This window comes from Phaseolus vulgaris, chromosome 6 (assembly GCF_000499845.2).
Source record: "Phaseolus vulgaris cultivar G19833 chromosome 6, P. vulgaris v2.0, whole genome shotgun sequence".
Taxonomy (NCBI): domain Eukaryota; kingdom Viridiplantae; phylum Streptophyta; class Magnoliopsida; order Fabales; family Fabaceae; genus Phaseolus; species Phaseolus vulgaris.
In genome coordinates this window covers 16,407,398-16,435,135 of record NC_023754.2, presented here as the reverse complement: position 1 = coordinate 16,435,135, position 27,738 = coordinate 16,407,398, and the positions used below count along the sequence as shown (strand labels likewise).

The window sequence follows — 27,738 nt, the reverse complement described above, 5'->3', positions numbered from 1 at the left end:
TGGTTTCTAAATTAGTTTCTATTATTGTTAAATAGTTTCTAAATTGATATCTAATTAATTTTTTTTACTCAAGTTCGTTGAGATAACATCGATGACTATTAGGTGTATAGAAACAAGCTCATGGTATAAGAGGAACGAATTTCCCCTAATTGAGGGTTAAGGGAACTTTTTGTTTCCACAAATGACATGAATGTTTCGAACTCAAGTCTATTAAAATAACATCAATGTTAGAGCACTTAACCAAATAAGATAATTACAAAATAAACAAATAAATAAGATTAAATAGGACACCTCACTTATCAAATATAATTATAAATAAATAAATAAGTAGATAAAATGACAAAAATATATATTTTCTTTACCTTACTAATTGTAGTATCACACCATGATTAATACTAGTAAAATTTATTTTTCTTCTTATTCTCTTAGTTTATCTCTCTTTGTCTTTTGTTTTTCATCGTAGTTTCGTTCACTCCTTACATATTTTGTAGGTTGATGAATATTCTTTATTATTTTTTTAATTTTGCCATTATTGAAAATGAAGAGATAATTTATCTCTTAAGATTGCAGGATTATTTTTTCTAGTTTTTAATATTTTATGTTAATTATATAATATATAAAAAATCAAAATAACAAATTATTTAAATTGTCGTAAAATCAATTTTCAATTAACTTTCTCAAACTTATTTTTACTTCAATAAACTAGTTAATAAATAATTTACTTTTTCAAGCACACCTTAGTTTGAAAGTTTGAACAAACTTTCTATATAAGTAATATAAGATAAGTAAATGGGAATTCAGAGAGCTTACATCTACTAGAGTCTCAAATTTTATTTTCCAATATTTCTCACAACAATAAATCTCACATCAAATGAGTCATCACCTAACAAGTTTGCAACCCTGATAATGGAGACATGAATGATCAAAGCAGTACATAATTTGTGAGTGATTTTAGACATTCTCAGATTTTATTAAGGAACTTGTCTTTATCTTTTCAACCATCTTCTCTTTGATGAGCCTCCTCATTATTTTTCCAGAGGGTGACTTTGGTATGGTTTCCACAAAGTGTACCACTCTCACTTTCTTGTAATGTGCAGCATTGTTGGCAACATAGTTCATGATGTCCTCCTCACTTTCCTTTGCACCAGGGCTCAAAACTACACTTGCAGCAGGAATTTCCCCTGCCTCTTCATCTGGTAATCTAAACAACCATTATAGAAAAAAGCATAACATTGCAATGACTTTCTTGAAAACTAGAATTCCAATAGAAGTGTAAGATTAACAATGTTAACTATATTGACAATCTTGCACCGAGGAAAATAATTTTTTGCTAAAACATAGATGCCACTTGAAGAAAAGTAGAACAAATCACAAGCTGGTGCATTTATACTATGCAGTCGTAAAAGGAACATTTTTTTATTAACAAAGACTATGTTAGTTACTTACGGCACTACAGCTGCATCTTCAACTGATGAATGACTCAGCAAAATGGCCTCTAACTCTGCAGGAGCAACCTGCATGCATCCAAAATGACTTACTTTACTATTTTTGGCATCTATAATGGGAATTTGATACCTTAACCTTCACCAATTTGTGCTCTCTAATATTCATACTTTCATGGCAAAATAATTGTAGTACACATTTTGAAATATGATATCTTATAGTATAGACTCGTCTGATTTAAAAAACAAACGTGAATGAGAGTTGGAAAGTCTCATATTTTGTAAGGTTTTTTCATTTAGAGTGCCTAAAAATTCTTTTTTTTTACCTGTTGTAAGCATGTGAAATATCAAGAACTTACTTGGAAGCCTTTGTATTTAATCAACTCCTTGATACGATCAATGATAAAGACATTTTCTTCATCATCTATGAATCCTATGTCACCTGTGTGAAGCCATCCATTTTTGTCAATGGTTTGGGCAGTCTCATCCACCTGTTTATAGTAACCTAATGAAAAAGACACATAGTTTATATTCATTCACAGTCTAATTTATCATCATAACCTTATAACTGGTTTTTTTGGGGTAGATTATTTCTCCATTCTTACCTTGCATCACACATTGGCTTCTCACACAAAGTTCCCCAGGTGTGTTCCTAGGAAGGGATCGACCAGTGTCAGGATCAACAAACTTGACTTCCAAATTTGGGAGGACGAATCCCACTGAATTTTTATGAAGACTTCCCAATCCTTTTTGTGCAAGAGTGAGTGTGATGCAGCTGTGCTCAGTAAGTCCATATGCCTACCAAAGAAAACTAGCACTTCAGGAAGATAGACACATCATACTAGATATGCATAACATTATTGTCACACAACACAATTTACATAATTAAAAGAAAACAAACTTGAATGAGGTTTTGGTCCTTAAAAGATATCACAATCTATTCACTCATTATCTCTTTTAATTTCTTTCTAAATGAGTTGTTGTCCACAACATTTGTTACTACCAAATGATGTTTGGTTCGTATATAAACATCACAAGTTTTTCATTTAGAATCCCTTTGGAGAGGAAAAGACCAAATGAAAAAATCTTATGAGAAACTTACCATATTTGAAGTAGATGGCAAATGTAAAAATTAATTCATGGCAGAAAATAACATGTTGAAGAAATTATTGTAGGATTTGGTATCTCCATCAGTTTATAGTCTTCACTAATCTTAACACAGCAGATAATTGGTTTTCTTAATTTATGAGAAAGAGTCAATGGAACTCAACTATATGTCAGGTGAAAAATAATTAGAACTATAGACATGAAATAATTTAGTCAAAGAATATTGTACAAGGGAATTGCTTGATGAATGGTGTACCAACCTCTTGGACAGAAACGCCAGGGAACTTATGTTCAAAAGCATTAAGAAGTTCTGGTGCAAGTGGTGCTGCTGCAGTCATAATGGCCTGGAGTTTTAGCTTGCTGAGGTCAAATTCATCTACTATGGGATTTTTCACCAAACTGAGAATGATAGGGGGCACAATGGGTGCAAATGTGACCTCATGTGTGATTAAGGCATTGAGAAACTTTTTCAACTCAAACCTTCCCATAACCACAACCTTCCCTTTGCTCCTAAGAGTGGCACAGCATATTCCAGTGATGCCATAAATGTGAAAGAAGGGAATCAAGCCTAGTGTGGTGACAAGGCCCTCCATTTCCTTAGTCACAGTGAAGAGTGTAGAGCAGAGATTAGCCACTAGATTTCTATGAGTGAGCATCACACCCTTTGACATTCCTGTGGTGCCTGATGAGAATGGCATGGCACAAAGATCATTCTGATGAATAGGCTCCTTGGCAAAATCATCACCTGCCCTATCTGCTGCTTCCAGCAACTTATTCCAATTCATGCCACCTTCAACAACTTCATCTCCTAGCACAATAACAGGTAGCTCTAGACCCTTCACCTGTGTTTATATCAACTCAGAAACTACGCTTTAAGACTCTGATTTTTCTATGTATAACCTTCAAATTTCACTCTATCAACTAATTACACACTAATGACTTTTTATAAAGTAATTCTTTTTATCTAACCCTTACATTATACTTATTCATGTTAGTTTTTATTAAAATTAAATAACAATAACAAGAATAAGGTAATCAAATATTTCATATTGTATTTTGAAATATATATATATATATATATATATATATATAATACATTATTTTGTTTAATATAAATAAGACATGAACCAATTTTTAGATTAGATGACAGTGAAAAAAATGTCACTTTACTCATTGGTTAAAGTTTATTTTCTATGCATTTTTTAATTATGATTGAATCAAATATAACATAGTGTCATGAGTATTAAACACTAAACAGATGAAAAAGAATAAAGCAGTTACCTTTTCATAGTTTGAGCTATTGGTGACAATTAATTTGGCATCAGCAGACTCTGCCTGTTTCTTAATTTCTGAGACATGAGAACTTGGATTTGCCCCTGAGAACACCCCACCAGCAGCCATTATCCCCAAAGCAACAATGGCATACTCCACCACATTTGGAAGTACCACAATCACAACATGCCCTTTCCTCAAACCAAGAGATCTTAAGGCCTTTGAAAACCTGTCTACATCCCTCACCACCTCTCTATAACTCACCCCTTTTCCAGTTACAGCATCCACAAATGCAACCTTCTCACCATACAATTCAGCATTTTGGAGCACATATTCTGGCAAAGTCACATTGTCAGGGATAGGGACAGGTGAGTATTGGCTACGAAAGACATGTTCCTCCACACCTGACAAACTTTCCACGTAGGTTCCCATGTTTGTGTTGTGTGTGGATAAGCAATTCACAAGATGTTGCATGTACTCCTCTCAAATGGGGTTGAGAATGTGAGATTATTATAAGCACATTTGTGGTCATACTCTTTTCATGGTGAGTGAGGTTAGATGAGTTGCAAGTGAAATGGCATTGCCAATTTGCCATGCGTGGGGGCTCTTTATGTTGGTAATTTGTTGAATCATGTCATTGACAAAGCCCAACTACAATGCTCCTACAATCACTGTTAGGCCATCTTCATCCAAGGAATCAATACTAAATAAGGAAGTCAATCTTCATGTTTTACTTCATTAGTAAAAAAATATGGTTTGTATAAAATATCTTGTAAATTTAAATATTTTCAATTAAATTTTTATGAAAAAAATCACTTGATTAAATATTTTTTATTTATTTAATTTTATTTCAATGTTTAATTTTGTCCCTCTTCTAACTTGTTCTTAAAAAAGAAAAAAAGTACGAGTAAGTTGACAAGTTGAGTAGATTGAAAACAGAAAGAACAAGTTTGATAAACGAGTTAGAGACAAGAATATAAGAGCAATTGTATCATTTTTCTGATCAGGATTCTAGACGAAAATAAAAAATACTTTTAAAATTATAATTATAATTATACAGTTGCATTTACTTTAGAATGAAGAACTTATCTAAATGGATTTTCTAGATAAAAAAGGATCTTTAAATTTTAAAAATCCACAAATTTATATGATTTTTTTTAAAAGAGTCCAGTCCAATTTTGATGTATATATAATAAAGTTTCCAAAACTTTTAAGAAGATGGTGTAGCTATTAATTTATTACCTCTGAAGTTTCTAGTTTCAATTTTAAAACCTGAATATTTATCACAATTGATTGGTCTTCTTGCTTGATTTAGGAGTTCGTTTGTAATTCGTAAACAAACAATGCTAATTTAGAATATTTCAAATGATGCTAATTTAGTGGTCCAAAAAACCCTTTTCAAATTGAACAAAAAAGTTAATATAAATTCATTAACCAATTACAGAATAATGAAATAACAAAGAACTACAAAAATTGATCGAGTAACAATAAATGGTTAATAAAAAATTGGAACACAAAGAATACTCATATTTCCATGCTTTAGACAATAGTCAAAGCCACCCAAAGTGCCACACCACCCAAAATCACTGAAGCAGCATTTGAACTTGAGCCCGATTCATCACCAACCGAGCCCTGTGAACTTTCTGGAGAAGAACTCGCCGGAGCAGTCCCCGGAGAGACGCTGCTGGATGGCAGCGTGACAGGTGAACCTGCCGGTGGGGCAGAACTTGAAGGAATCCCAGCAGGAGACTCCGGCGTTGGTGCCTCTGCCACCGGAGATGGAGCCGGCGGCGAAGAGACGTTTGTGGCTGGGCTGGGAGCCTGAGAAACTGAAGATGGTGGCTGAGTGGCTGGAGCCTCCGCCGGCGGCGGGGAACGGGAAGACCCAGATGGAGAAACCGCCGGGGATTGTGAAGGAGGTGATAAAGTTGGAGACTTTGCAGGAGATGCTTGATGGGGTGCAGGAGAGTGCGCCGGAGGAGTGGCAGAAGAGGGTGGTTTGGCCGGCGCCGGCGAGGGTGTTGACTTGGGTGAAGGGGCGGGAGCGTTGTCTGCGTGAACCGAACACAAAAATGTGAAGAACAATGCCAACATAACTTGTGAAAGTAACCTAATCACCATGATGTTTGACGACAATTCGGAGTGGTACGAGGAAGTGGAAGTTTACAACAACAACAACAACGTTGAAAAGTGTTTGTATGGTGATAAACTGAAAATGTGGAACTGTGTTGGATGAAGGTGTATTTGGGGAATATATAAAGGATGGTGGTGAGACCAAGATTTGACCGTTGGGAGATGGTGGATAGGGTTTAGCCAGTAAAATAGCCGTTGGTGGGATGACTCGTTTGGTTAGATTCTCACACTGATCCAGATAATAAAACAAACAAAACTGAAAAGTTTGAAGAAACAATTGTTTACCATTTTTTAATAATATTTGTGATGGTGTTATATTACTTGGGTTGGTTTCTAAAAAAGTGCTTTAGATAAGCACTTCTTGGAATTAGGGTTTTGTATGTTGTTATTTGTTTTGGGAAGTGTAGGTGAATTGGAGAATGAAAACAAGTTAAGGCTATTGCTTAAGTAAACAGTCACATAAAAAAACAAAAGTCTAGTTATTTTATCAAATAAGTAATCTTTAAAAAGATCAACCTCGCCTATAATTTTACATTGTCCTGAATTTCTTTTGCTTACCCTCCTCACCTTGACGAGTCTGGGCTTAACATTTTTAGTGCATAAAAAAATTATTAAGATAAATTAATTTTAATATAATTAGTTAATGAAACACTTTTTTTTTATAAAAACTCTTATATTTGACATCACTATGAAACTTACATTTTAACTAACTTGACACCTCAAGTAACAACAATCATCTGACATGGAAAAAAATATTATTAAAAAAAAGAAAATACAAGAAAATATGAAGGACTAGACCAAAACTTATATATTAACAAAAATGGTACATCGGTTATACCTATTAATAAAGAACTCTAAGAAAAGACTAAAAGAAAACCTATTATACCAATGAAAATACTCTCTATGAATAAAGCTTATTAAGGTTTTGTTTGGATTGAGGAGTGGAAAGTCGAGGGTGTGGGAGAGTGAGAGTGTGAGAAGAAAGTGTGAAAAAAGTTAGTGTGTTTGGATTAGGGTATGTTAGAGCGGATGTGTGAAGAAAGTTTATTCAGATACGTGAGTGATGTGATGGTTATAAGAGTATTTTAAATTATTTTGAATAGTGTAAATTGTAATATAAAAAAGAATAAATAATTATTAATTTTGTGCATATTTTAGTTAATTAAAATAATTTTAAGTTTCATTTATAAACAAAATAAAAAAATATAAAATTCAAAGAAATAATTAAATATAATTTTAAATGTAAGTATAATTTTATTATTTTTCATTTTATTAATTTAAAATAATTTTGTTACTTAAGTTATTTTATTTAGATAATTTTAATATTATTTATAATTCTTTAAAATATATTATGTTAACATAAAATTATTAATAATAATAATAATTTCCATTATTAATAATAATAATTTTCATTATTAATATTATTGTATGAAGGGCACCATGGTCTTTTCATCTCATTCCACTCTCCTTTTCTTAAGTTCTGTAGAGAAATGAAGTCCTTCTTTACTTGAACACTGGTTAGTCCGCTTGCAGGCTTTCTTTTGGAACTAAAGCATAATATGACTTGCTTCATTTCTTTCTTCCTCGTCCCTTAGGAAGGTCAGGAAGCCCTATTTAAAATGGGATAGATATATGGAGTGTTGTACTATCACCTGAACTAAAGTTTTCCTATTTAATTTGCTGATTAAGCTAGCACTTTCTTTTTTTTCACTTGATAATGTTTACCCCACCTACTTACTCTCTTCAATTATGAAAGGATTCTAAATACCATCAACTTTCCACTCATTCTCACCCTCAACCTCCCCCTCTCATAGAAGCAAACAAGGGTGACACTCATTCACCCTCACCCTCAACCTCCATCACCCTCAAAAGCAAACACACCCTAAGTTATCAAGCTTATCAGCACCATGCATTCCCTTCACGAAAGATGTGAGAAACACAAATCAAGGCAAAATCACATTCAAGTCATAAACTACTAAGACTCATCTTTTGAGTTTGTTCAATAGCAAGACCAGAAGAACCCCTAACAGCACCATAATTTTAACCCAACCTGGTGAAGAAAACTCTCATATAAAAGAAAGAGGATGTAGAACTTGACCACTACGAGTATGAATATAAAAAAACTTAAGCACATTGAAATCAAACATATCATTGCGCATATAACTTTTAGATGAACTTCTCACTAGACGAGTGAGATCTTTAATGACCGAAATAACTCTAGAAACATCAATTTTAATATGAAATCTAGCGTAATTCCTTGTACACCATATCATCCAAATAGGAAAAGTTATCAGAACAAGTTTAATCAAATTAACCAAATGACTACCATCACTCTTAACAAAAGAAAGAAGATTATCTACATTAGAGAAATGAGAATTAAGGAAAATTTTCCGAATCCAACTCCAAATACGACAATAATAATAAATTTTATACATGAGATGCATCTTATATGGACTCCAAAAAATGAAGATGTAAGAATTGTGTAATATAAGAATTGTGTGATAAGGTATTATGTGATATAAGAATAGTGTTTTATATGGTAATATAAGTGTGTGGAATAATTAACAATTAGTATTATACTTCAAGGATGTTTAAATTTTAGGTGATTTAATACATGTTTGTAGTGTATGTATTGTTTAACTTTTAATTATAATGGGTTATTTGTGTTTAAGTTTATGGAGTGAGTGTATTCATAAGCAAATATAAGTTTTATTCAAAATTGTAAAAGGTGAGGTTTGGAATTTACTCATGGGGAACATGTGTTTTTGAGAATTATATCTACCATAATTGTAAAGAAAGTTATTAAGTTGAGAATGTGGATTCATAAGTTTACATGGACATATCATATTTTGAAGTGTAATGGTCAAATAAATTATGAGTTAATTTTACCATCACTTATAGCAAACTTGCATAACATGTTTCGTTGGTATATTAACTAGGGAATGTTCCAAGTATGTATGAGGCTAACCTAGTATAGTCTGGTGATTAACATATGAAGTTGTTGAAAAAGGCAAAGATATCAATTTAGTTGAAGATATTTAGGGTGATAGAATTAATCATGTTATCTAGGAGCTTAAACAAAAGATGTTGAATATTCTTATATCTTCTTTAGTGTGTAAGCTTTTCAGTAGAAAATTTTTCTAATTGAGAAAAATGTTAAAACTTGTGTTTTAGGTCCAAGTATTGAAAAAATTTAACAATTGGTAATTAAATTTAATGCATGTTTGAAATGTAGGCAATCTAGTTTGCAATGTATGTGTTTTGATTTTAATTTAAAGCAAAATGAATTAATTATGTTTAAGCTGGTGGAGTGAAAGAGTGTATGAAGTATACATGATTTGCTTATAATTAGTATTGAGATTTATTATGAGTTGAATATAATAGAAGGATAAAAATGGTGAATTCAAATGATTAAATAGTAAGAACATACTATAACTTTTAGTTTTATACTTTTCTTTTAGATTTCAATAAGTAAGAAGAAGTTACAACTAGGAGTGAAATTAGTTGATATAAGGTTATAGTAAGAAAATTTAGAATTTTTTGTTCACAAAACATTGTTAATTTCTCCTTCTCTTCTTCAAACAAATTATTTTCTCACTATTCCTTTATAAAATCCAAAATCAAACCTCTTCTCCATTCCTTTGAAAATTTTAGTCTACAAGATATTTAGAAAAATAGTTGAAGCATCAATAATGAATTTTGCTGTGGTAAGTTCTATCTTGTGTTATTATCTTCTTAGTTTCATCATTTTTCTACATAGAAAAACACGCTATGGTGTTAAGGTTTGAATATTAAATTAGTTTTAGTTGTTTTTGAATAAAATTTGATCAAGGAACTTTAATGGTGTTATGTTTCAAAATTTTCTCATCATTCTAATTAGGTGAAGCATGGGAAAATCAAAATAAAGAAGTTCTTAAAATTTTAAATTTCAATTCAACTTAATTATGAAATGTGAAATTCAAAAACTTCATTCGAAAGTTAAAATTTGTAAATTTTTGTATTTCAAATTATATAACTTAAAATAAAAAAAATTATATTTCAGAATTTTATAATCCGAAATATAAAAATTGTATTATGCATTGTTTAATTTAAAATAAAAAAATAGAATGTATTCCAGATTTCATAAAAATTGAAGATACACATTTTATTTTAAGAACATAAGAAAACTATGTACCTCTTAGATTAATTGTAATATTTTTTCTCTTAAAATTTCTTTATTTGTAAAAGACAATGTGACTTAATTGATCTAGTATATAAAATATGCTATAAATTACATTGCATATATTTTGTTTTAATACTTAATTTTGAATAAAAATTGACAAATTTGTTCAAATCGTTTACTCATGGTAATTGTAACTTTGTCCAATTATCAAATCTTCACTAGACCATAGGTTTATGGTCTTCCATAACTTTGCAAGAAAATGCATCTTCTCTTCATCTAATTTTGTGTCATATTATATGAGAAAAAGTTCTTCTTTTATATATTTATTTATTGTATAAATATTGCATTAATAACACTAAGTAATACATAAATTATTTTCAAATTTAAGTTGTTTTTAAATATATTAACATAAATACAAAATTATAGAAATAAAAAACACTTTGATGTGAACACACAAAATTTGCATCTTTATTCAAAACAATCCTTCTTACATAGTAGAATTCATGTCACAAATAAGAGAAAAATTTAGAATTTTAGGTTAAAGTGCACTCACTCACACAGAGCAATGAAAAACATAACAAAAGATTGAATTAGTTGAGAAGTTTCCATATTAGGGTTTGTGTGGGCTCTTTCTCTTTCTCTGTTCTGTTCTGTTCTCTTCTTCTGCACACAAACACATGCGCTGGTAAGATCTCTTCCCTTCTATTCGTTGCGCGTTTTGATCCCATGCGCTTCGTTCTTGATCTCACTCGCCCATGAAAACCCTAAAATAAAAATCGTATTTTTTTCTTTTACTTTTTTTGGTCAAGAAGGGGGGAAAACCCCAACAATGGACGAAGGCGATGGAGGGTACGGTGAGAGCGGCGATCCCATGGATCAGTTTCACCGTAACGAAGCTATATCCGCCGTGGCCGACGATGGTTTCATGGCAGAGGAAGATGACGATTATGAAGATCTTTACAACGACGTCAACGTAGGCGAAGGGTTCCTTCAATCTTTGCGCAAAAACGACGAGCCGGCCTTCCGAAACGATGGCGTCGAGGATCAGAAGCCCCCGCCGCCCCCGCCGGCTCCTGATGCCGCCGGGGTTTCGATTCCCACTGCCGGTGGCGGGGGGGAGGGTGTAGGAGGCGGTGAAAGTGAGGTTTTGGAATCTAGGGTTTCAGGGAGAGTTGATGGATTTCAGAATCAAGGGTTTAGAGGGAACGAGGTGGCTGCCAAAGGTGGGATTAGGGTTGAATTGGGGCATCAATCTATGAAATCTAGTGGAATTGAGGAACAGGGTGGTAATGACGGGGCTGCAGTTCCGGGGAATGTGCAGCAGCCACATGGTGGGGTTGTTGGGAGTGTGGGAAATGAGGGTTTAGCGAGACAAGGTCAAGGTGGGGGAGGAGGGGGGAGTGCTATTAGGGTTGGTGGAAATGGTGTTGGAAACAGTGTGGGCGCTGTTAATAGTGTTAGTACTGGAGGAGTTGGAGGTGCTGGTGGTGGTGGTGGTGTGGCTGCTTCCGGTGGTACTATATTGTTTGTCGGTGATTTGCATTGGTGGACTACTGATGCTGAGCTGGAAACTGAGCTTAGTAAGTATGGGCCTGTTAAGGAGGTGAAGTTTTTCGACGAGAAGGCTAGTGGGAAGTCTAAGGGGTATTGCCAAGTTGAGTTTTTTGACCCTTCTGCAGCAACAACTTGCAAGGAGGGAATGAATGGTCATGTTTTTAACGGGAGACCATGTGTTGTTGCGTTTGCATCTCCTTTTACAGTTAAGAAAATGGGGGAGGCTCAGATAAACAGGAATCAGCAGATGAACCCATCTGCTGTTACACAACAGGGAAGGAGGGGGCCTTCTGATTCGGGGGCTAAGCCTGGTGGAGCTAATATTTCTACAGGTGGTAATTACCAAGGAGGAGATGGGAATAGAGGTTATGGGAGAGGAGGTAACTGGGGAAGAGGGAACAATCCTGGTATGGGGAATAGGGGGCCTGTGAATCCAATGAGGAATAGGGGTGGTGGGATGGGTGGTAGAGGTATAATGGGTCATGGTGGAAATGGTTTTGGACAGGGAATTGGTGGTACCCCTCCACTGATGCATCCTCAGTCAATGATGAGTCAGGGTTTTGATCCTGCTTTTGGTGGTCCCATGGGTAGAATGGGTAGCTATGGAGGCTTTCCTGGGGGTCCAACCCCTCCATTTTCTGGGCTCTTACCTTCATTCCCTGGTGTTGGAGGTGTTGGTTTGCCTGGAGTAGCACCTCATGTTAATCCTGCATTCTTTGGAAGAGGGATGCCAGTTAATGGTATGGGGATGATGCCGACATCAGGTATGGATGGTCCTAATATGGGAATGTGGTCAGATCCGAATATGGGTGGATGGGGTGGGGAAGAGCCTGGTGGTGGGAAGGCTGGAGAGTCAAGTTATGGGGAGGAAGCTGCATCCGACCATCAGTATGGTGAAGTGAGTCATGATAGAGCTGGGTGGCCTATGAGGGAGAAAGATAGAGGTTCCGAAAGGGACTGGTCTGGTTCTTCTGAGAGAAGGTATAGGGATGATAGAGATCAAGGATACGAGAGAGATGCTCCTAGAGAGAAAGAGATGGGCCATGATCCTGAGTGGTCTGAAAGAAGGCATCGAGATGATAGAGAAACTGTCCGAGAAAGGTCTCGTGATCGTGAACGGTCTCGCGACCGCGAAAGGGATCATCGGGAGCGTGACAGGCACAGGGAAGATAGGGACCGATATGCTGATCATCATAGGTACAGAGACCGGGAAGCAGAGCATGATGATGAGTGGGACAGGGGACGATCATCAAGGACTCACAGCAAACCTCGGATATCACAAGAGGAGGAACACCATTCAAGGCCAAGAGATGCTGATTATGGGAAGAGGCGACGGCTTACTTCTGAATAATTTTATATAGGGTGCTTGTTATTTACTTGAAGGCATTCCACTGAAGAAGAAAAAAACAGTAATTGAAAAGTAGGATTTGTCATTTGCTTGAATTCTCTGGGGCCTGGAAGTTGTTGAGCAGCTGTTTTATTTCAATCACTTGTTCTAATTGCTCCTTGTTAGGAGTAGAGTTTCTTTCTTCTGTGGAAAGGTTAGTTTAAGACTGCAATTCTTAGCCTTCTTTGTTGTTTAATCTTGATTTGTGATATGAGCTTATTGCCCGCCATGTTCATTGTGACATATAGTCATAGATTCCATGTCTTTACTCTCATTTTCGTGAACTTTTTTACCATGGATGACATGACAACAGTCTGCAGAAGACTAGTGTTGACTATTTAGAGTTTTTAGCTTCTAGATTTCTGCTTTATAATATTCTAACTTTGTCTGTACTCAAAGTATGTATAATAGCTTATAGTTTTTAGCTTATTTTGTGGAATATATAGTTTTTTCAAAGCTATAGTCAACAGTTGAGAAGTTTAATGATATGAAACTTACATTTCAGTGATAGATTATTAATTTTTGAACATTTGGATAATATTTTTTTTGTATCAGTTTTATGTGTTGTGGGTTTTCCGTAGAGGGTGTAGGAGTTCTTTCCTATATTTAACTTGACCCATTTAGAAGCATTTGTTTTTGTGGTTTTCTATTCAAGGTTTTTTTTTTTCCTTCTGCTTCATGAGAGTACCTTACCCACTTTTTTATATTTGCTTTATCAAATAAAATGTATATATCTATCTGAATAAAAAAATATTATATTTGAATTTAAAATTTATTTTTTCCATTGTCTTTTTAATGTTTCATTGTAGTTTTTCTTTTGTTCGTGTGCTCATTTCTTTATCGTAATCATTCCTGCTTAAAATTGTGTCTAAGTTCCTACCAAATGCATCTGGGTCTTATTTTTTCTGCTATCCTGTGTGATGGTATACCTCTGCAGTTGGACCAGGTGTGGATGTATAAACACCGATCTATGTTGTCTGTTAAGCACTTTTTTTGTTACGAATTATGATTATTATTCATTTTTTATTAGTCTAATTATGCTAACTTTAGAAGTTTATAATCGGATTCAGCTATGTATATATTTCATTCTGGTTTTGTAGTTTCTGTGTGTGTATGTTAGTAACTAATTCCCCGGGAAGTTCAGTACAGTTACTATCACCCTCCATGCTTTCCTTTTTTTGGTAGTTTAGCTGTATTAAGATTAGGTTCTAATAAATGTTACATCAGCACCTGAACATGTGGTTACATCAAAGTTCTATAGTCAGGAGGGGTGGATGCATTTATATGTGGTCCCATAAATAACAGCTACACATTTTTAGCGGAAGAAATTTTGAATTTGGGATGAGTATATAATGTATAAACACTGAAGCTTCAGATAATCCATAATTGCATGACTTTCTGGATTTGCTGAGTCTAGATTTTATGATTTAGGATGTGCATATACCATATAAATGCTGAAAGCTTCTAATAATCTGTAATTGAATGACTTTTTGGATTTGCTTAATCTAGTTTTCCCCTAAATTATTTATAGAACACTGTTTAACTTCCTAAATGAACTATATTTGTGAACATTTTTGTGGAGGCATTTGTTTGAGATTAGTTTTTGCAAGTTATTCCCTTACAAACAATTAGCCGAAGCTGTAATAGGATCTTAGGAAATGGGTATGTGTTGATAAATTAGGGCGTATATATTAACATTGTTTGGTGGATTATAGTAGCTTTGGCAATAGTGACCTAATTATTGTGCAAGTTGGGAACGGCAAGGATGATGATAAGGTCCGTTGGTGCTAAACCTGGGTTAATAGATAGGATCACTCGTGGGAGGAGAGAGAAAGTAGCATAGGTGGAAGGAAAATGTAGGGGTTTTTTGCCATGAAATGAAACACAATTGAACAAGGACTTGGGAAACTGAGTAAAACAATTAAAAACGGATTAGATATATGTTGCATCTTTGAGGAATTGTTTACTGACATAACACAATGACTTTGTTTGATCTAATATAGTTGACCCAACCTTCCAAGAAGAGATGTAAACCAAACTTGGGAGTTTGAAAAAATTTCTCTTCAAATTTGGGAGTGGAAAGAGTAATGTCTTTAGGTTATGGAATATGGTATTTGCTCTGATACCATGTTGAAAGTAAAGGGTTTAAGCTGGTAAGGAGGAAAAGGCAATTAATAATGTTACATACGATACAATTATATTTATGTAGGTGATGCAAAAGACAATGCATTAACTTTATATAGTTGAACTCAGGTCAAGTACTATATTCTTAACCTGCTAACCTTAATCTTATCACGTGAACAAATTACTTACGTATGGATAAAAATATGAAGTACCGAACAAGAAAAGATCCTGAACATTAAAAGTTAACACAATTTTCCTAATCAATGTTGCATCATTTCCTCCATTCGAGGTATTTTAGATTTCGAACAATATTTCTAATTAATTTAGAAGTTCTATGTGTTTCTATGGTCTAAAACCCTTGGATTGCTGTTCCCCTAAGATTAACATTTTGTTTGCTTCTGGTCCAATATGTTTATTTTCAGCTATAACTAAGCTAAATCTGTGTTCTTGTTTAACGGAATTGAGGAAGTATTGTTTTGTGATTTTATATGAATTCGATGTCTCTTTCTCCTTTCTGTTATTGTCTTCTGAATTCCAACAAGTATGGGTGTTATGGGTTTGTGTTGTAGGACATCTGTTTTGAGAAAGGAAACTGATCATTCAAACTCTGGGCTGTGGTGGGGATATCAAGCGGCTTCAATGTTGAAGATTGGAGTCATGACCTTTTACCACATTCTGAAGGGGAACTTTTGCTATGAAGTATTAGCTTTTGATTTGAATTTGTTTCAGTTATTAGCACATGATTACTTAAACCATCGATGTTGATGTAATGGGTTTAACTCTCTGAAGTCTGAAATGTGGCAGATTATTTGGAACTTATTGTTTGAAATGTGTACTTTAGGATTTAGTAGAGGATGCTGATAATGTGCCGAATCTTATTGGCTGGCTGTTGTATAATTTTTTCCCCACCTTTTGGCTGGCTGTTGTATCTTTTTTTTTTTTCACTTCTTTTGTTTTGTCCTCACATTTTTTAGCGTACAAATCTTGTGTATGATGTATAGAGCTAACCATTTGATCACTGTAATCATTCAAAGCTGGAGAATTGTACATGCTTTCATGTATATATTGATATTAACTTCAATGATAAAGGTCCAATCCCCCTCCAGTTTTTCTCACTTTTTGTTTTATGGTGTTGTCTTGTATATGTAGTCTAATGGAATCCAAGAGTTGATAATGGAATGACCACATTGTATTGATTTCTGTTGTCTCTTGTATCTTAGATGCATTTAATAGAAGATGATGACTGGATTTTGTCTTTTTGTAGATAAAGTTTGTCTTAACAATTTCATAAGAAACTAAGCAGCATACTTAATTATATCTTTTCCTAGTATGTTTTTATTATCGAGTTTAATACGTTGAAAATTACAAAATTGTGAGTCTTGGCCCTAGTTAATAATCTAATTTATGACATTATAATTTTTAATAAATTGATTATGTACCTTGGAATAATCCTTTTATATGAGATAGTTGGTGTGTAGTAGATGCTGTTTTTTTATAGACATTCCCTAGGGATTACATTATGTCTACTTGGAAACGTATATGCCCAACCTTTTATAATGTTAAAACTGACAAGATTGTCTTTTCTTTTCATCCTTGCTCTTTACTTCCTATTCTTTTCTATTTTTGTTTTTGTTTTGTCTTTTTTTTTACCTGTTTTACTTCCAAAATGTAAATTGAATGTCTCTAGTGATAGTCAACAGTTGTCAGTTTATGCATCTACTTGTTATGCCAATGCTTCTGATTATGTAGTTAATTTGGGTCTCAATAGATATATATTTAATTTTTTTTAAATTATAATCTAAGTATGATATAACTTTTTTATAAATTTAAATTATTTTATGAAATGATATTATCTTTTATTTAATACACTCATTTATTCTAAATTTTAATATAGTTAAATAAGATGAGTTAATTTTTAACAACTTTTAACATAATTAAAATTTATTAAATAAATGAATAATTATAAAGAAATGATGTTAAATTAGATTTTATTTATAATTTAAACTTTAAATATTTTGGATATTTATTGTAAATAAAATATTGAAAGAAGTTATTATCATCTTTTTTATGTAAAAAATAAATTTTTAATTTATGTTATATTTTAATATTTAAATTAATGATAATTTAATATAAAATATTTTAATATTTTAGTCTATGTTAAAAAATTGTTTCACATGTAAAAAAAATTGAGATAATGATTCATTCTAACAGTTCTCTTATTATAAATATTTATAAAATTTATTTTAGACAAAATATATATTTAATTTATAAATTAATTATTATTAATTAAAAATTTAATCATATTTTCATTAATAAAACACCCTAATTTTTTTTTTCACATTAAGTAAAACACAAAAATTTACTACTACAAGAAATTTATCGATCATATGTTATTTTCTAAGAGATTTTAAATACAACAGCCTTTATCTTTTATATAATATCAACTATTTAATATAAATATTAAGAGAAACAACTATATTCTAAAGTTGCTATAAAATGGAAGAAAAAATGGTGTGAGCTAAACCTAAACCAAACATAAGAATACAGTGAAAATGATCCAATAGTGATATATGTTGTTAAAATATGGCAATTGATACTCTCATCACTAAAATATTTAAATTTAAAATTAATGCTGTGATATATGTAATTTGTAAAAGATATTTAAGTAATTATAATAATGTATTTTGAAGTGATAGTAAGTGAAAGATAAATGTGTGAAATATGAAATGTTAGGTATGTGTGAAGATTTGGTGATGGGAAGTTTGTTTATATGAAATGAGAGCATTATCTAGATTGTGATTAGATTTGATACATTTGTTCTTAAACAAATCTCATACTCTCTCTTCTCTAAACTGCGTTTTCATTCCCACATGCTTGTACTCCAATTTTTGTCTCACTCTTCACTGCAAACCCTAATTTGAAAAAGGGAAGAGACCCAACAATGGACGAAGGCGAGGGAGGGTACGGTGAGAGTGCCGATCCCATGGATCAGTTCCACCGTAACGAAGCTATATCCGCAGTTGCCGACGATGGTTTCTTGGCCGAGGAAGATGATGATTACGAGGATCTTTACAACGACGTCAACGTCGGCGAAGGCTTCCTTCAATCTTTGCGCAAAAATGACGATTCGGCAGTCGTTTCCCGAAACGACGATGTCGAGGACAAGAAACCGTCACCGCTGCCGCCTGTTCCAGATGCCGCTGGGGTTTCGATTCCGGGTGTCGGTGGCGGTGGAGAGGGAGTCGGTGTCGGTGGAAGCGGGGCTGTGGAATCTAGGGTTTCCGGGAGAGTTGACGGGTTTCAGAATCAAGGATTTAGAGGGAACGATATTGGTGCCAAAGGTGGGATTAGGGTTGAATTAGGGCACCAATCTGGTAAATCGAGTGAAATTGAGGAGCAGGGTGGTAATGATGGTGCTGCAGTGCAGGGGATTGGACAGCAACCACACGCTGGAGTTGTTGGAAGTGTGGGAAATGAGGGTATGGCGAGACAAGGTGGTGGTGGCGGTGGAGGAGGAGGAGGAGGAAATGCTATTAGGGTTGGTGGCAATGGTGTTGGGAACAGTGTGGGTGCTGTTAATAATGTTAGTACTGGAGGAGTTGGAGGTGGAGGTGGTGGTGGTTCTGGTTCTGGTGGTACTATATTGTTTGTTGGTGATTTGCATTGGTGGACCACTGATGCAGAACTGGAAACTGAGCTTAGTAAGTATGGACCTGTTAAGGAGGTGAAGTTTTTTGATGAGAAGGCTAGTGGGAAGTCTAAGGGGTATTGCCAAGTTGAGTTTTTTGACCCTTCTGCTGCAACAACTTGCAAGGAGGGAATGAATGGTCATGTTTTTAACGGTAGACCATGTGTTGTTGCGTTTGCATCTCCTTTTACAGTTAAGAAAATGGGGGAGGCTCAGATAAACAGGAATCAGCAGATGAACCCATCTGCTGTTACACAACAGGGAAGGAGGGGGCCTTCTGATTCGGGGGCTAAGCCTGGTGGGGCTAATATTTCTACAGGTGGTAATTACCAAGGAGGAGATGGGAATAGAGGTTATGGGAGAGGAGGTAACTGGGGAAGAGGGAACAATCCTGGTATGGGGAATAGGGGGCCTGTGAATCCAATGAGGAATAGGGGTGGTGGGATGGGTGGTAGAGGTATAATGGGTCATGGTGGAAATGGTTTTGGACAGGGAATTGGTGGTACCCCTCCACTGATGCATCCTCAGTCAATGATGAGTCAGGGTTTTGATCCTGCTTTTGGTGGTCCCATGGGTAGAATGGGTAGCTATGGAGGCTTTCCTGGGGGTCCAACCCCTCCATTTTCTGGGATCTTACCTTCATTCCCTGGTGTTGGAGGTGTTGGTTTGCCTGGAGTAGCACCTCATGTTAATCCTGCATTCTTTGGAAGAGGGATGCCAGTTAATGGTATGGGGATGATGCCGACATCAGGTATGGATGGTCCTAATATGGGAATGTGGTCAGATCCGAATATGGGTGGATGGGGTGGGGAAGAGCCTGGTGGTGGAAAGGCTGGAGAGTCAAGTTATGGGGAGGAAGCTGCGTCCGACCATCAGTATGGTGAAGTGAGTCATGATAGAGCTGGGTGGCCTATGAGGGAGAAAGATAGAGGTTCAGAAAGGGACTGGTCTGGTTCTTCCGAGAGAAGGTATAGGGATGATAGAGATCAAGGATACGAGAGAGATGCTCCTAGAGAGAAAGAGATGGGCCATGATCCTGAGTGGTCTGAAAGAAGGCATCGTGACGATAGAGAAACTGTCCGAGAACGGTCTCGTGATCGTGACAGGGAAAGATCTCGAGACCGTGATCGTGAACGTTCTCGAGATCGGGACCGAGACCGTGAAAGGGATCACCGTGAGCGTGACAGACACAGAGAAGATAGGGACAGATATGCAGATCATCATAGGTATAGAGATGGGGAAGCAGAGCATGATGATGAGTGGGAGAGGGGACGGTCGTCAAGGACACATAGCAAATCGCGGTTATCACAAGAGGAGGAACACCATTCTAGGCCGAGAGATGCTGATTATGGGAAGAGGAGACGGCTCACTTCTGAATAACTTTCATGGTGCTTGTTATTTCTCTGTATGGTTTTCCATTGAGGGAGGGGAAAAAAGTATCTGAAAAGTAAGGATTTGCCATTTGCTTGAATTCTCTTGGATCCAGAAGTTGTTGAGCAGCTGTTTTATTTCAATCACTTGTTGTCATTGCTTCTTGTTAGGAGCATGGTTTCTTTCTTTCTTGAGAAAGGTTAGTTTAAGACTTCAATTCTTAGCTTTCTTTGTTGTTGGATCTTTATTTGTGATATGATCTTGCTTCATGATATGTTTATTATGATATACAGTTTTAGATTCGTGATATGATCTTGCTGCATGGTATGTTTATTATGATATACAGTTCTAGATTCCTCTGGTTTACTTGATTGTTTTCATCAACTCTCCTTTGATGTTGAACTAGTTGTAAGCTGTGATTTAGATTTTACCATAGATGACATGACACCAATCTAGAGGAGATTACTGAACAGAGAAGTAAGAGCTTATGCATAGTAGAAGTAAACTATATCCAACAATAGAGAATCCTATCAATATGTAACTTGAGGTTTTGTAAGAAATTCTTAATTTTAAATATCATTAAGATATTATTTATTTTGTTTTTGTATTATGCTTGTGATGTTCATAGAGAGTTTGGAAGTTTTCTTCTCTTCACTTCTGACATTTGTTTCGGGGTTTACTATGTGATTTCCTTTTATTTTCATTCTGCTCTGTGGTTTCTTTTAGAGAACTCCTTGTCCCTTCTTATCTAGTAATAATGTCTTCATGTATCTTGATTAAAAAAATTAATTTTGAACTTAAAATTTAATTTCTTGTATTATCCAGTGTACATTTCTTTATTCTAGTAATCATCCTTGCCTTAAGTTCTGCCTGAGTTCCACGAAATGCATTTGAGTCTTTTTCCCATCTGTGATCCCTTGAATGAGGCTCTCTTGCTGTCATACATCTCTGCATTTGGACCAGGTGGTTGTTGACTATGGATTCTGGATGGAATGGAAATCTATATGTTGTCTGCTTCAAATGGTCTGTAATTACATGATTTTCCAAGTTCACTTAATCTAGTTTTTCCCCCAAATTTTAAATTACCGAGAATGCTACTTAACTTCCTAAATAGACTATATTTTTCTACACTTTCCGAGGTCTTTGTTTAAGATACAGTGTTCTTAAGTTCTTCCCTTACTGAATACCTATCCTTAGCTGAACTATAGAACCTTTGATACGGGTATGAAAAGGTTGAGAAATTAGGACCTTACTTGAATGATTTGCATTGTTGAAACTTGAATTAGGATCTTTTATATGGGTATGAAAAGATTAATAAATTAGGCCCTCTCTTGAATGATTTGTATTGTTGAAACTTGAATTAGGATCTTTTATATGGGTATGAAAAGGTTCATAAATTAGGGGCCGCTCACTAAGATGGGAAGGGCAAAATTTCAGTTATATCTTAAATAGATTAATAATAAGTAGTCGTACTATGTTATCAATAGCGGCTGCTATTTCAGTGGAATGTTGTTTGGAGTGCCTGCAATGGATGGGAAGCCCACTTGCAGCAGCAACACTCCACGACCTCCATTTTGTTGCTGTCCGACCTTCCGTTTGTGTTCAATCACAAAACTGTTTCACTTTGAGGGATTGGCGCTAGCTAACATAAAGTGATGGGTCATGGGTCCTCAGAATTTCATGATTTAGTATTCTCATTTCCTATCTGTTGGGCCTTGGGCCTCAATACATATTTTTATGTGGGTTTCTTTTTAGCTTATATAACGTGGACAGTAATTTCCAGTATAATAAAATAAAGTAAATAAAGCATAAAATATGATTATAATATAATGAAAATAGTAATAATAAAAATATAATAAAGTAATTGTAGTAATAAAAACTAAATTAAGCATACTATATAACATAATAATCTAAACAATAAAAAATTATAAATACTATAGTAATAATAGGATATATATGCAATAAATAAAAAATAGTATAAAATTACTAACACGATTAGGTCCCTCAAACAAGCTAACACGATTCTAATGTGTTGACCTTCTAGGAGAGTAATGAGTTGAAATTGGCATGGATGCTGAAACCCACTCTTTATGGGTGAAAATGATAGGGTCAGTTGTGGTAGGAGAGAGAAAGTAGCATGGATGGAAGGAAAGTGTGGGGATCATTGCCTGGAAGTTTTGCATGGCCAATGGGAAAATGAAACTCAATTAGAGGTGGAGGAAGGACAAGAAAAAGTGAGTAAAATATTTAAAAGAAGATTTAGATATAGGTTGCATATCTGAAAAACTGGTAATTGAAAGAATACTATGACATTTTTTAATCCGTGTAGTTGACACCAATCTTGAGAGTTCAGAATTTTTGTTTTTTTAGAACGTGAGTGGAAAAATAATGGCTTTAGGCTATGGTCGCATTTGTTCTGATATCAAGTTGAAAGTATATTTAGTTTAGGCAGAGAAGGAAGAAAAGAAAGTAAAGTGATTTTCAATTATATTTTCTTGGATTGATACGGTGTACATGAAGTTTAGAAGGCAATATTTTTTAATATTATCACGTCAGTACTTCAAATACGTGTTTCTATGGTCTAAAGCTTTTGGTTTGCAGCATCCAATGCTTGAAATGTGTTTGTTTCTGGGATAAATGTATTATATCCTCAGTCTTATGCCTACCTGTGCTTATGTAATTGAATTTTGGAGGAAATTTTTTAACTGAGTTTATCTGTGTGTTTAACTGAATTGTGGATGTAATTGTTTTCCACTTTATATGAGTTATACCTGCTCTACTTTCTGTTAATGCCTTCTGAATTGAAAACAATTTGGACTTCTGCGTGATGTAGGGACAATTGTTTTGAGAAAGGAAACTGTTCATTTAAACTCTGGGTTGTGATGGCCATCAAGCGACTTCACTGTTGGGGATTCAAGTCATGACAATTCTTTTCTTACATTGAGAAGTGGAACTTTTGCTATGAAGTATTAGCTTTTGATTTGAATTTATGTTTCAGTTATTAGCACATGATTAATTAAACCATCATGTTGATGTAATGGGTTTAACTTGCTGAAGTCTGAAATGTGTTAGATTATTTAGAACTTATTGTTTGAAATATGTATTAGGATTTAGCAGAGGATGCTGATAATGTGCTGTTTCGATTGGCTGGCTGTTGTATCATTTTTTTACCCACCTTTTGGCTGGCTGTTGTATTATTTTCCCCCACCTTTTGGCTGGCTGTTGTATCATTTTCCCCACTTTTTTTGTTGTTTTTTCCCTTACATTTTTTAGCATAGCGGTGTAGTATGCAAATATTGTGTATGATGTAGAGAGCTAACCATTTGAGCACTGTAATCATTTAAAGCTGGGGAACTGTACATGTTTCCATGTATATATTGAATTAACTTTACTGATAAAGGTAGAATCCATCTCCAGTTTTGTTTTATGGTCTTGTTTGTTTATCCAGTCTAATGAAACCCAACAATTGAGAATTGTTGAAAAGGCCATGTTGTGTTGATGTCCGATGTCTCTCCCTTGAATGCTTTTTTAATACAGAGGATGCCTAGATTTTTTCACTTTTCAAATGAATAAAGTTTGTTATGAAAATTTGGTATATAGAGAGAAATGTTATTGACACTTTAATACTTTCGTCTATTGAATACAATTTTTTTGTAAAATCAGACTTGTGAGTCTCATTTATTATTTAATGAACCTCATTTATAATGTTTTTATAACTTTCCAATGTTAATCTTGATAGAAGAGTTGCTATATATTGGCTTCTTTACAATACCTTATTTACTTAAAAAGTATCGATTAAACTGGTTATAGAAAGTGCTGTATAAATATTTTTGAGAATAATCCTTTTATAGGGTATATTTTATATATATATATATATATATATTGGAAGAGTGATAGAAACAATTTGAATACAATTTAATGTTAAATATTTACTTTTAACTCTTTAAAATCGTGTACTGAAAAAGAAAACCGTTATTATTGTCTTATTTTTTTCTCCTTGCCTCTAGTTTACTTCCAAAATAGGGATTTTTTACTTTCTGAGTATATAAAGTTAACAGTTTTTGCCTCAATTTGTTATATATATATATATATATATATATATATATATATATATATATATATATATATATATATATATATATATATATGCTCTGTTCACGCTTTTTGGGTTTTCTGTATGGAGAGACCTTTTCAATTCTCTCAGCTGTCTTTTATTTTGCTGTTAACCCATGGAAATAATAGTGGCAATCCAGGATGATTGATTTGATCAATTGATTCATTTCGAGTTGATACATTTACTAGTATATATTCTATGGGGATTGGGTTATCTATGCTCTTTATTTTATTATTATTCTGTTTCTATCCTCATGTTTTCGAGATTGAACTTTTCCTTTTGCAGGTTGATTGAGTTATATTTGTTTTGCTTCTAAGAATGAAGTATGTTGTCTTTAGATACATACTAATCTTTGTATTTAGAAAAACTTAGATACATAAAAAAAAGATGATAGAAAAAATAATGTAACCTCATCAAAAACACATTTTTGAATGTCAAAGGTAGGTATACGTTAATTACATCATGCATCACAATATGATCAACTAATGTTTATGCCTAGCCTTCTTATGTGTAGGTTTTACATTTCTGTGCAATGATGTCTTTATGATAAAAGATACTGATAGAGTTGTTATGTAAAGTGAAAACGAAAATCATTTTGCAGCTATTCATCACTGTAGAGGAATAAATTCCGATAGGAAAGAAGTGGGAAAGGTTTGTTATGATCAGAATGACTTTATTCTTGCGTCCGGATAATGCATAAAATTATTGTTGAACCATATACACATAGAAAAGGCCAAGGAACAAAGAAGCAACAAATCTTAGTTTCACATGCTTGTGCTTAGAAGAGTAAAGCTTTACACATTTAGATGATCGAAGAAAAGTAGCAGCAAGTCTCATTGTTTCTTTCTATTCTCTCAAAATATTCTCATAGCAATCACGTGCCATCAATACTTCCTTATGGCTATGCTACTAAGATATTTCCACCATACTTGTTTACCACTCAACATAATTGTTATTAATATTTATTTCACGAGACAGTGGTCACAATTATTGCCACATTTGCAAAAGAGAAAAGATTGTTGTTTGTTACCTTGCTATTTGTGAAGAAACAAACACCAATGTATGAATCATAGCATCACCCAAGAGTTTAAATAGAAGTACATAGCCAATAAGGAAAAGGGAAATTTGGCCATTTGAGTACAATACTGAGAAACACTATTTCTTTAGATACAACAATCAAATGAGTTGTAGATTGTTGGCATTATAACTTAGAAGTATGTCATACTATACATAATGGCCATACAATCATCTATTATATAATTAGAATACAAACCAACTCTCTCAACATTATTATTATTATTATAATAATAGTGATAATATAATAATAATTTATTATTATTATTAATTTCACCAAACACCACTAGGAATCTTGCTATTTTTTTAAATTATGAAAATAATAACAACGGTAAAATAGAACAGGCCACGTGGCATACATCTATCTATCTGGGCCTACTCGCATTGGATCCAGGCCCAGGATACGCAGGCCCACCCTTAATAGCACCACCACCGCCAGCCACTTGATGGAACCCACCAGAACTGTACACGTGTCCCTGATGCATCATAATTCCACCAGCACCATAACTACCACTCTCGTAGGCACTGTTGGTAGCATTGGAAGCAAGAGGCGCGTCCTTGTCACGCGCCGCCACGGTCTTCTCTCCTTCCATTTCTCTAAAGCGCTGCAGATAGACCTTCAGAGGCTCTACGTAGTCTTCGAAGCCCAGAGTCGTCATCGCCCACAGAAGATCGTCGCCGTTGATCGTCTTTCGCTTCTCGCGCTGGCACTTGTCGGAGGCTTCGCCTGTGATGAAGCTGATAAACTCTGACACGCACTCCTGCACTGTCTCCTTCGCGTCCTTAGAGATCTTCGCGTTCGCTGGAAGCGCCTTCTTCATAATGCGACTAACGTTCGCGATCGGCAGAAACCGGTCCTGCTCCCGTGGCGACATCTCGCTGCCCTTGCCGGCGTTGTGCGTGCCGCCGGAGTCGTTGTCGGAGTCCGCCATCAATGAACAGCGAGGTTCGAAGAATCGCTGAGAAAAGATGAAATGAATCACGAAATCAGTGTAGGAAAATATCAGAGTTCACCGTGGACGAGTTCGCCGACTCAATTTGAATCTCTTTGACTCGCTCCACGAGAATCTGAAGTACTTATCGCTGTTCCGTGTATGAAATTCAGTCTTTCAGTGCGGTTTTCTTCGGAGTTTGAAGGTCAATTGGACATGGATTTGAACTGTGACTCCGAACCACAAATGGCTTTGACTCTATTTCACGTGAAATTGAATTGCTGTTCTCAGCAGAAACTTATTCAGAGTGCTTGGTGCGGTTTACCTCGAACTTTCAAACTCGTTCCGGAATGAACGAAGAGTTGAAAATCCTGAGTCAAGAATCGATTTGAGTTGGTTGTTCTGCGTGGAAGTGAGGCACTGTTTGTACTAGAAGCTCCTATGGAACTGAGATTTCATGAATTTTCCTTCAAAAATTCAAATTCGATTCGGAATGAATGAGAAGTTACAAATCCGAGACACGAAGCGGTTCTGCGTCAAATTGAAGCGCTGTTGAAACGAAAATTTCAAGAAATGAAATCACTGAATCGTATAATTTTGTGTGGAAGTCTAAGTGGGTGTATTGGTAGAGATGAATACGGTGGCCGGCGGAGGGTGACGGCGCCTCCGGCGGGTTGGGGAAAGGTAAAACGGAACGGAAGTGTTTGTTTGGGAGGTAATGAGCAGGGTCCGTTGGATCAGAAGGGTTAATAACGCTCTATCTCGAGAACACGTGGCACACCGTAGACCGTTGTTAGTCGATAAGTGTGAGTTCACATGGATGAATTGGAACCCTTGGATTCGATGAGTGCTCCATGATCTGGACCGTTGTTTTGGTATCAGGCACGTGCTCCCTTCTGACTTGGACTGTTATTCAAATTTCAAAATCTTTTTTAATTTTTACTAGCAAAAACTGATTATGCCGACGTGTATTTAGATTTTTATAATTTCATTATTTCTATTAATAATTAATTTAAAATTAAAAAATATAATTTGAAAATAGATATAATTTTTAAAAATAATTAAAAAATTATATAATTGTTATTTTCAAAAGAAGAAATTATTTAATTATTTTAAATTAAAGAAAACTTCTTCCATTATTTATTTTATTAAATAAATAAATTATTTTTATTTATTAAATCAAATTAAAAGATATTAAAAAAAGTTAAAAGAAGTTATCATCCCGTGTATTTCTATAATGATAATATATACATATATATTAAGATTACACATTTTAATATTTTTTAATTTTATTTTTCTTAATTAAAAATTTACTTTATATAAATTTTATTTAAATTTTTGGAAATTTTTATATTTGTTAATTATGATTCTAATGAAT

At 34.5% G+C, this 27,738-nt stretch overlaps 5 protein-coding genes across 6 annotated transcripts; 2 read left to right on the top strand and 3 right to left on the bottom strand.

Annotated features, from left to right (window-relative positions):
- Positions 1-813: 813 nt before the first annotated feature.
- On the bottom strand, positions 814-4,305 carry LOC137833072 (4-coumarate--CoA ligase-like 1). The gene is made up of 6 exons (XM_068641453.1): positions 3,831-4,305; positions 2,810-3,391; positions 2,048-2,240; positions 1,802-1,947; positions 1,447-1,514; positions 814-1,201 (listed from the first exon to the last, which is right to left on the bottom strand). Exons 1-6 carry the CDS (start codon positions 4,293-4,295, stop codon positions 952-954), a joined length of 1,704 nt encoding a protein of 567 aa, XP_068497554.1. The 5' UTR covers positions 4,296-4,305; the 3' UTR covers positions 814-951.
- A 919-nt stretch (positions 4,306-5,224) lies between these two features.
- Positions 5,225-6,065, bottom strand: LOC137831358 (classical arabinogalactan protein 9-like). Its single transcript, XM_068638999.1, has one exon. It carries the CDS (start codon positions 5,940-5,942, stop codon positions 5,361-5,363), a length of 582 nt encoding a protein of 193 aa, XP_068495100.1. The 5' UTR covers positions 5,943-6,065; the 3' UTR covers positions 5,225-5,360.
- Positions 6,066-10,643: 4,578 nt separating this feature from the next.
- LOC137831357 (uncharacterized) lies at positions 10,644-16,296 on the top strand. 2 transcript variants are annotated; one of them, XM_068638997.1, is made up of 3 exons: positions 10,644-10,801; positions 10,929-13,211; positions 15,751-16,296. In XM_068638997.1, exon 2 carries the CDS (start codon positions 10,946-10,948, stop codon positions 13,019-13,021), a length of 2,076 nt encoding a protein of 691 aa, XP_068495098.1. In that variant the 5' UTR covers positions 10,644-10,801; positions 10,929-10,945; the 3' UTR covers positions 13,022-13,211; positions 15,751-16,296. The 2 variants fall into 2 exon arrangements, with proteins under 2 accessions (XP_068495098.1, XP_068495099.1); XM_068638998.1 differs by having other exon boundaries at positions 10,652-10,801; positions 10,926-13,211.
- Positions 16,297-17,909: 1,613 nt separating this feature from the next.
- On the top strand, positions 17,910-23,479 carry LOC137831355 (uncharacterized). The gene is made up of 2 exons (XM_068638996.1): positions 17,910-20,439; positions 23,074-23,479. Exon 1 carries the CDS (start codon positions 18,123-18,125, stop codon positions 20,247-20,249), a length of 2,127 nt encoding a protein of 708 aa, XP_068495097.1. The 5' UTR covers positions 17,910-18,122; the 3' UTR covers positions 20,250-20,439; positions 23,074-23,479.
- A 1,938-nt stretch (positions 23,480-25,417) lies between these two features.
- LOC137831354 (nuclear transcription factor Y subunit B-3-like) lies at positions 25,418-27,423 on the bottom strand. The gene has a single exon (XM_068638995.1). The coding sequence runs from the start codon at positions 26,358-26,360 to the stop codon at positions 25,794-25,796; it is 567 nt and encodes a 188-aa protein (XP_068495096.1). The 5' UTR covers positions 26,361-27,423; the 3' UTR covers positions 25,418-25,793.
- Between the last annotated feature and the right edge of the window lie 315 nt (positions 27,424-27,738).

Excerpts from the sequence above, each read along its gene's own strand:
- LOC137831357 (XM_068638997.1), top strand. The coding sequence starts at position 10,946 with ATGGACGAAGGCGATGGAGGGTACGGTGAGAGCGGCGATCCCATGGAT.
- LOC137831358 (XM_068638999.1), bottom strand. The coding sequence starts at position 5,942 with ATGGTGATTAGGTTACTTTCACAAGTTATGTTGGCATTGTTCTTCACA.
- LOC137831354 (XM_068638995.1), bottom strand. The coding sequence starts at position 26,360 with ATGGCGGACTCCGACAACGACTCCGGCGGCACGCACAACGCCGGCAAG.
- LOC137833072 (XM_068641453.1), bottom strand. The coding sequence starts at position 4,295 with ATGCAACATCTTGTGAATTGCTTATCCACACACAACACAAACATGGGA. Across the intron at positions 3,392-3,830 it reads ATAGCTCAAACTATGAAAAG|GTGAAGGGTCTAGAGCTACC; the intron begins GTAACTGCTTTA and ends ATATAAACACAG. Across the intron at positions 1,202-1,446 it reads GAAGATGCAGCTGTAGTGCC|ATTACCAGATGAAGAGGCAG; the intron begins GTAAGTAACTAA and ends ATGGTTGTTTAG.
- LOC137831355 (XM_068638996.1), top strand. The coding sequence starts at position 18,123 with ATGGACGAAGGCGAGGGAGGGTACGGTGAGAGTGCCGATCCCATGGAT.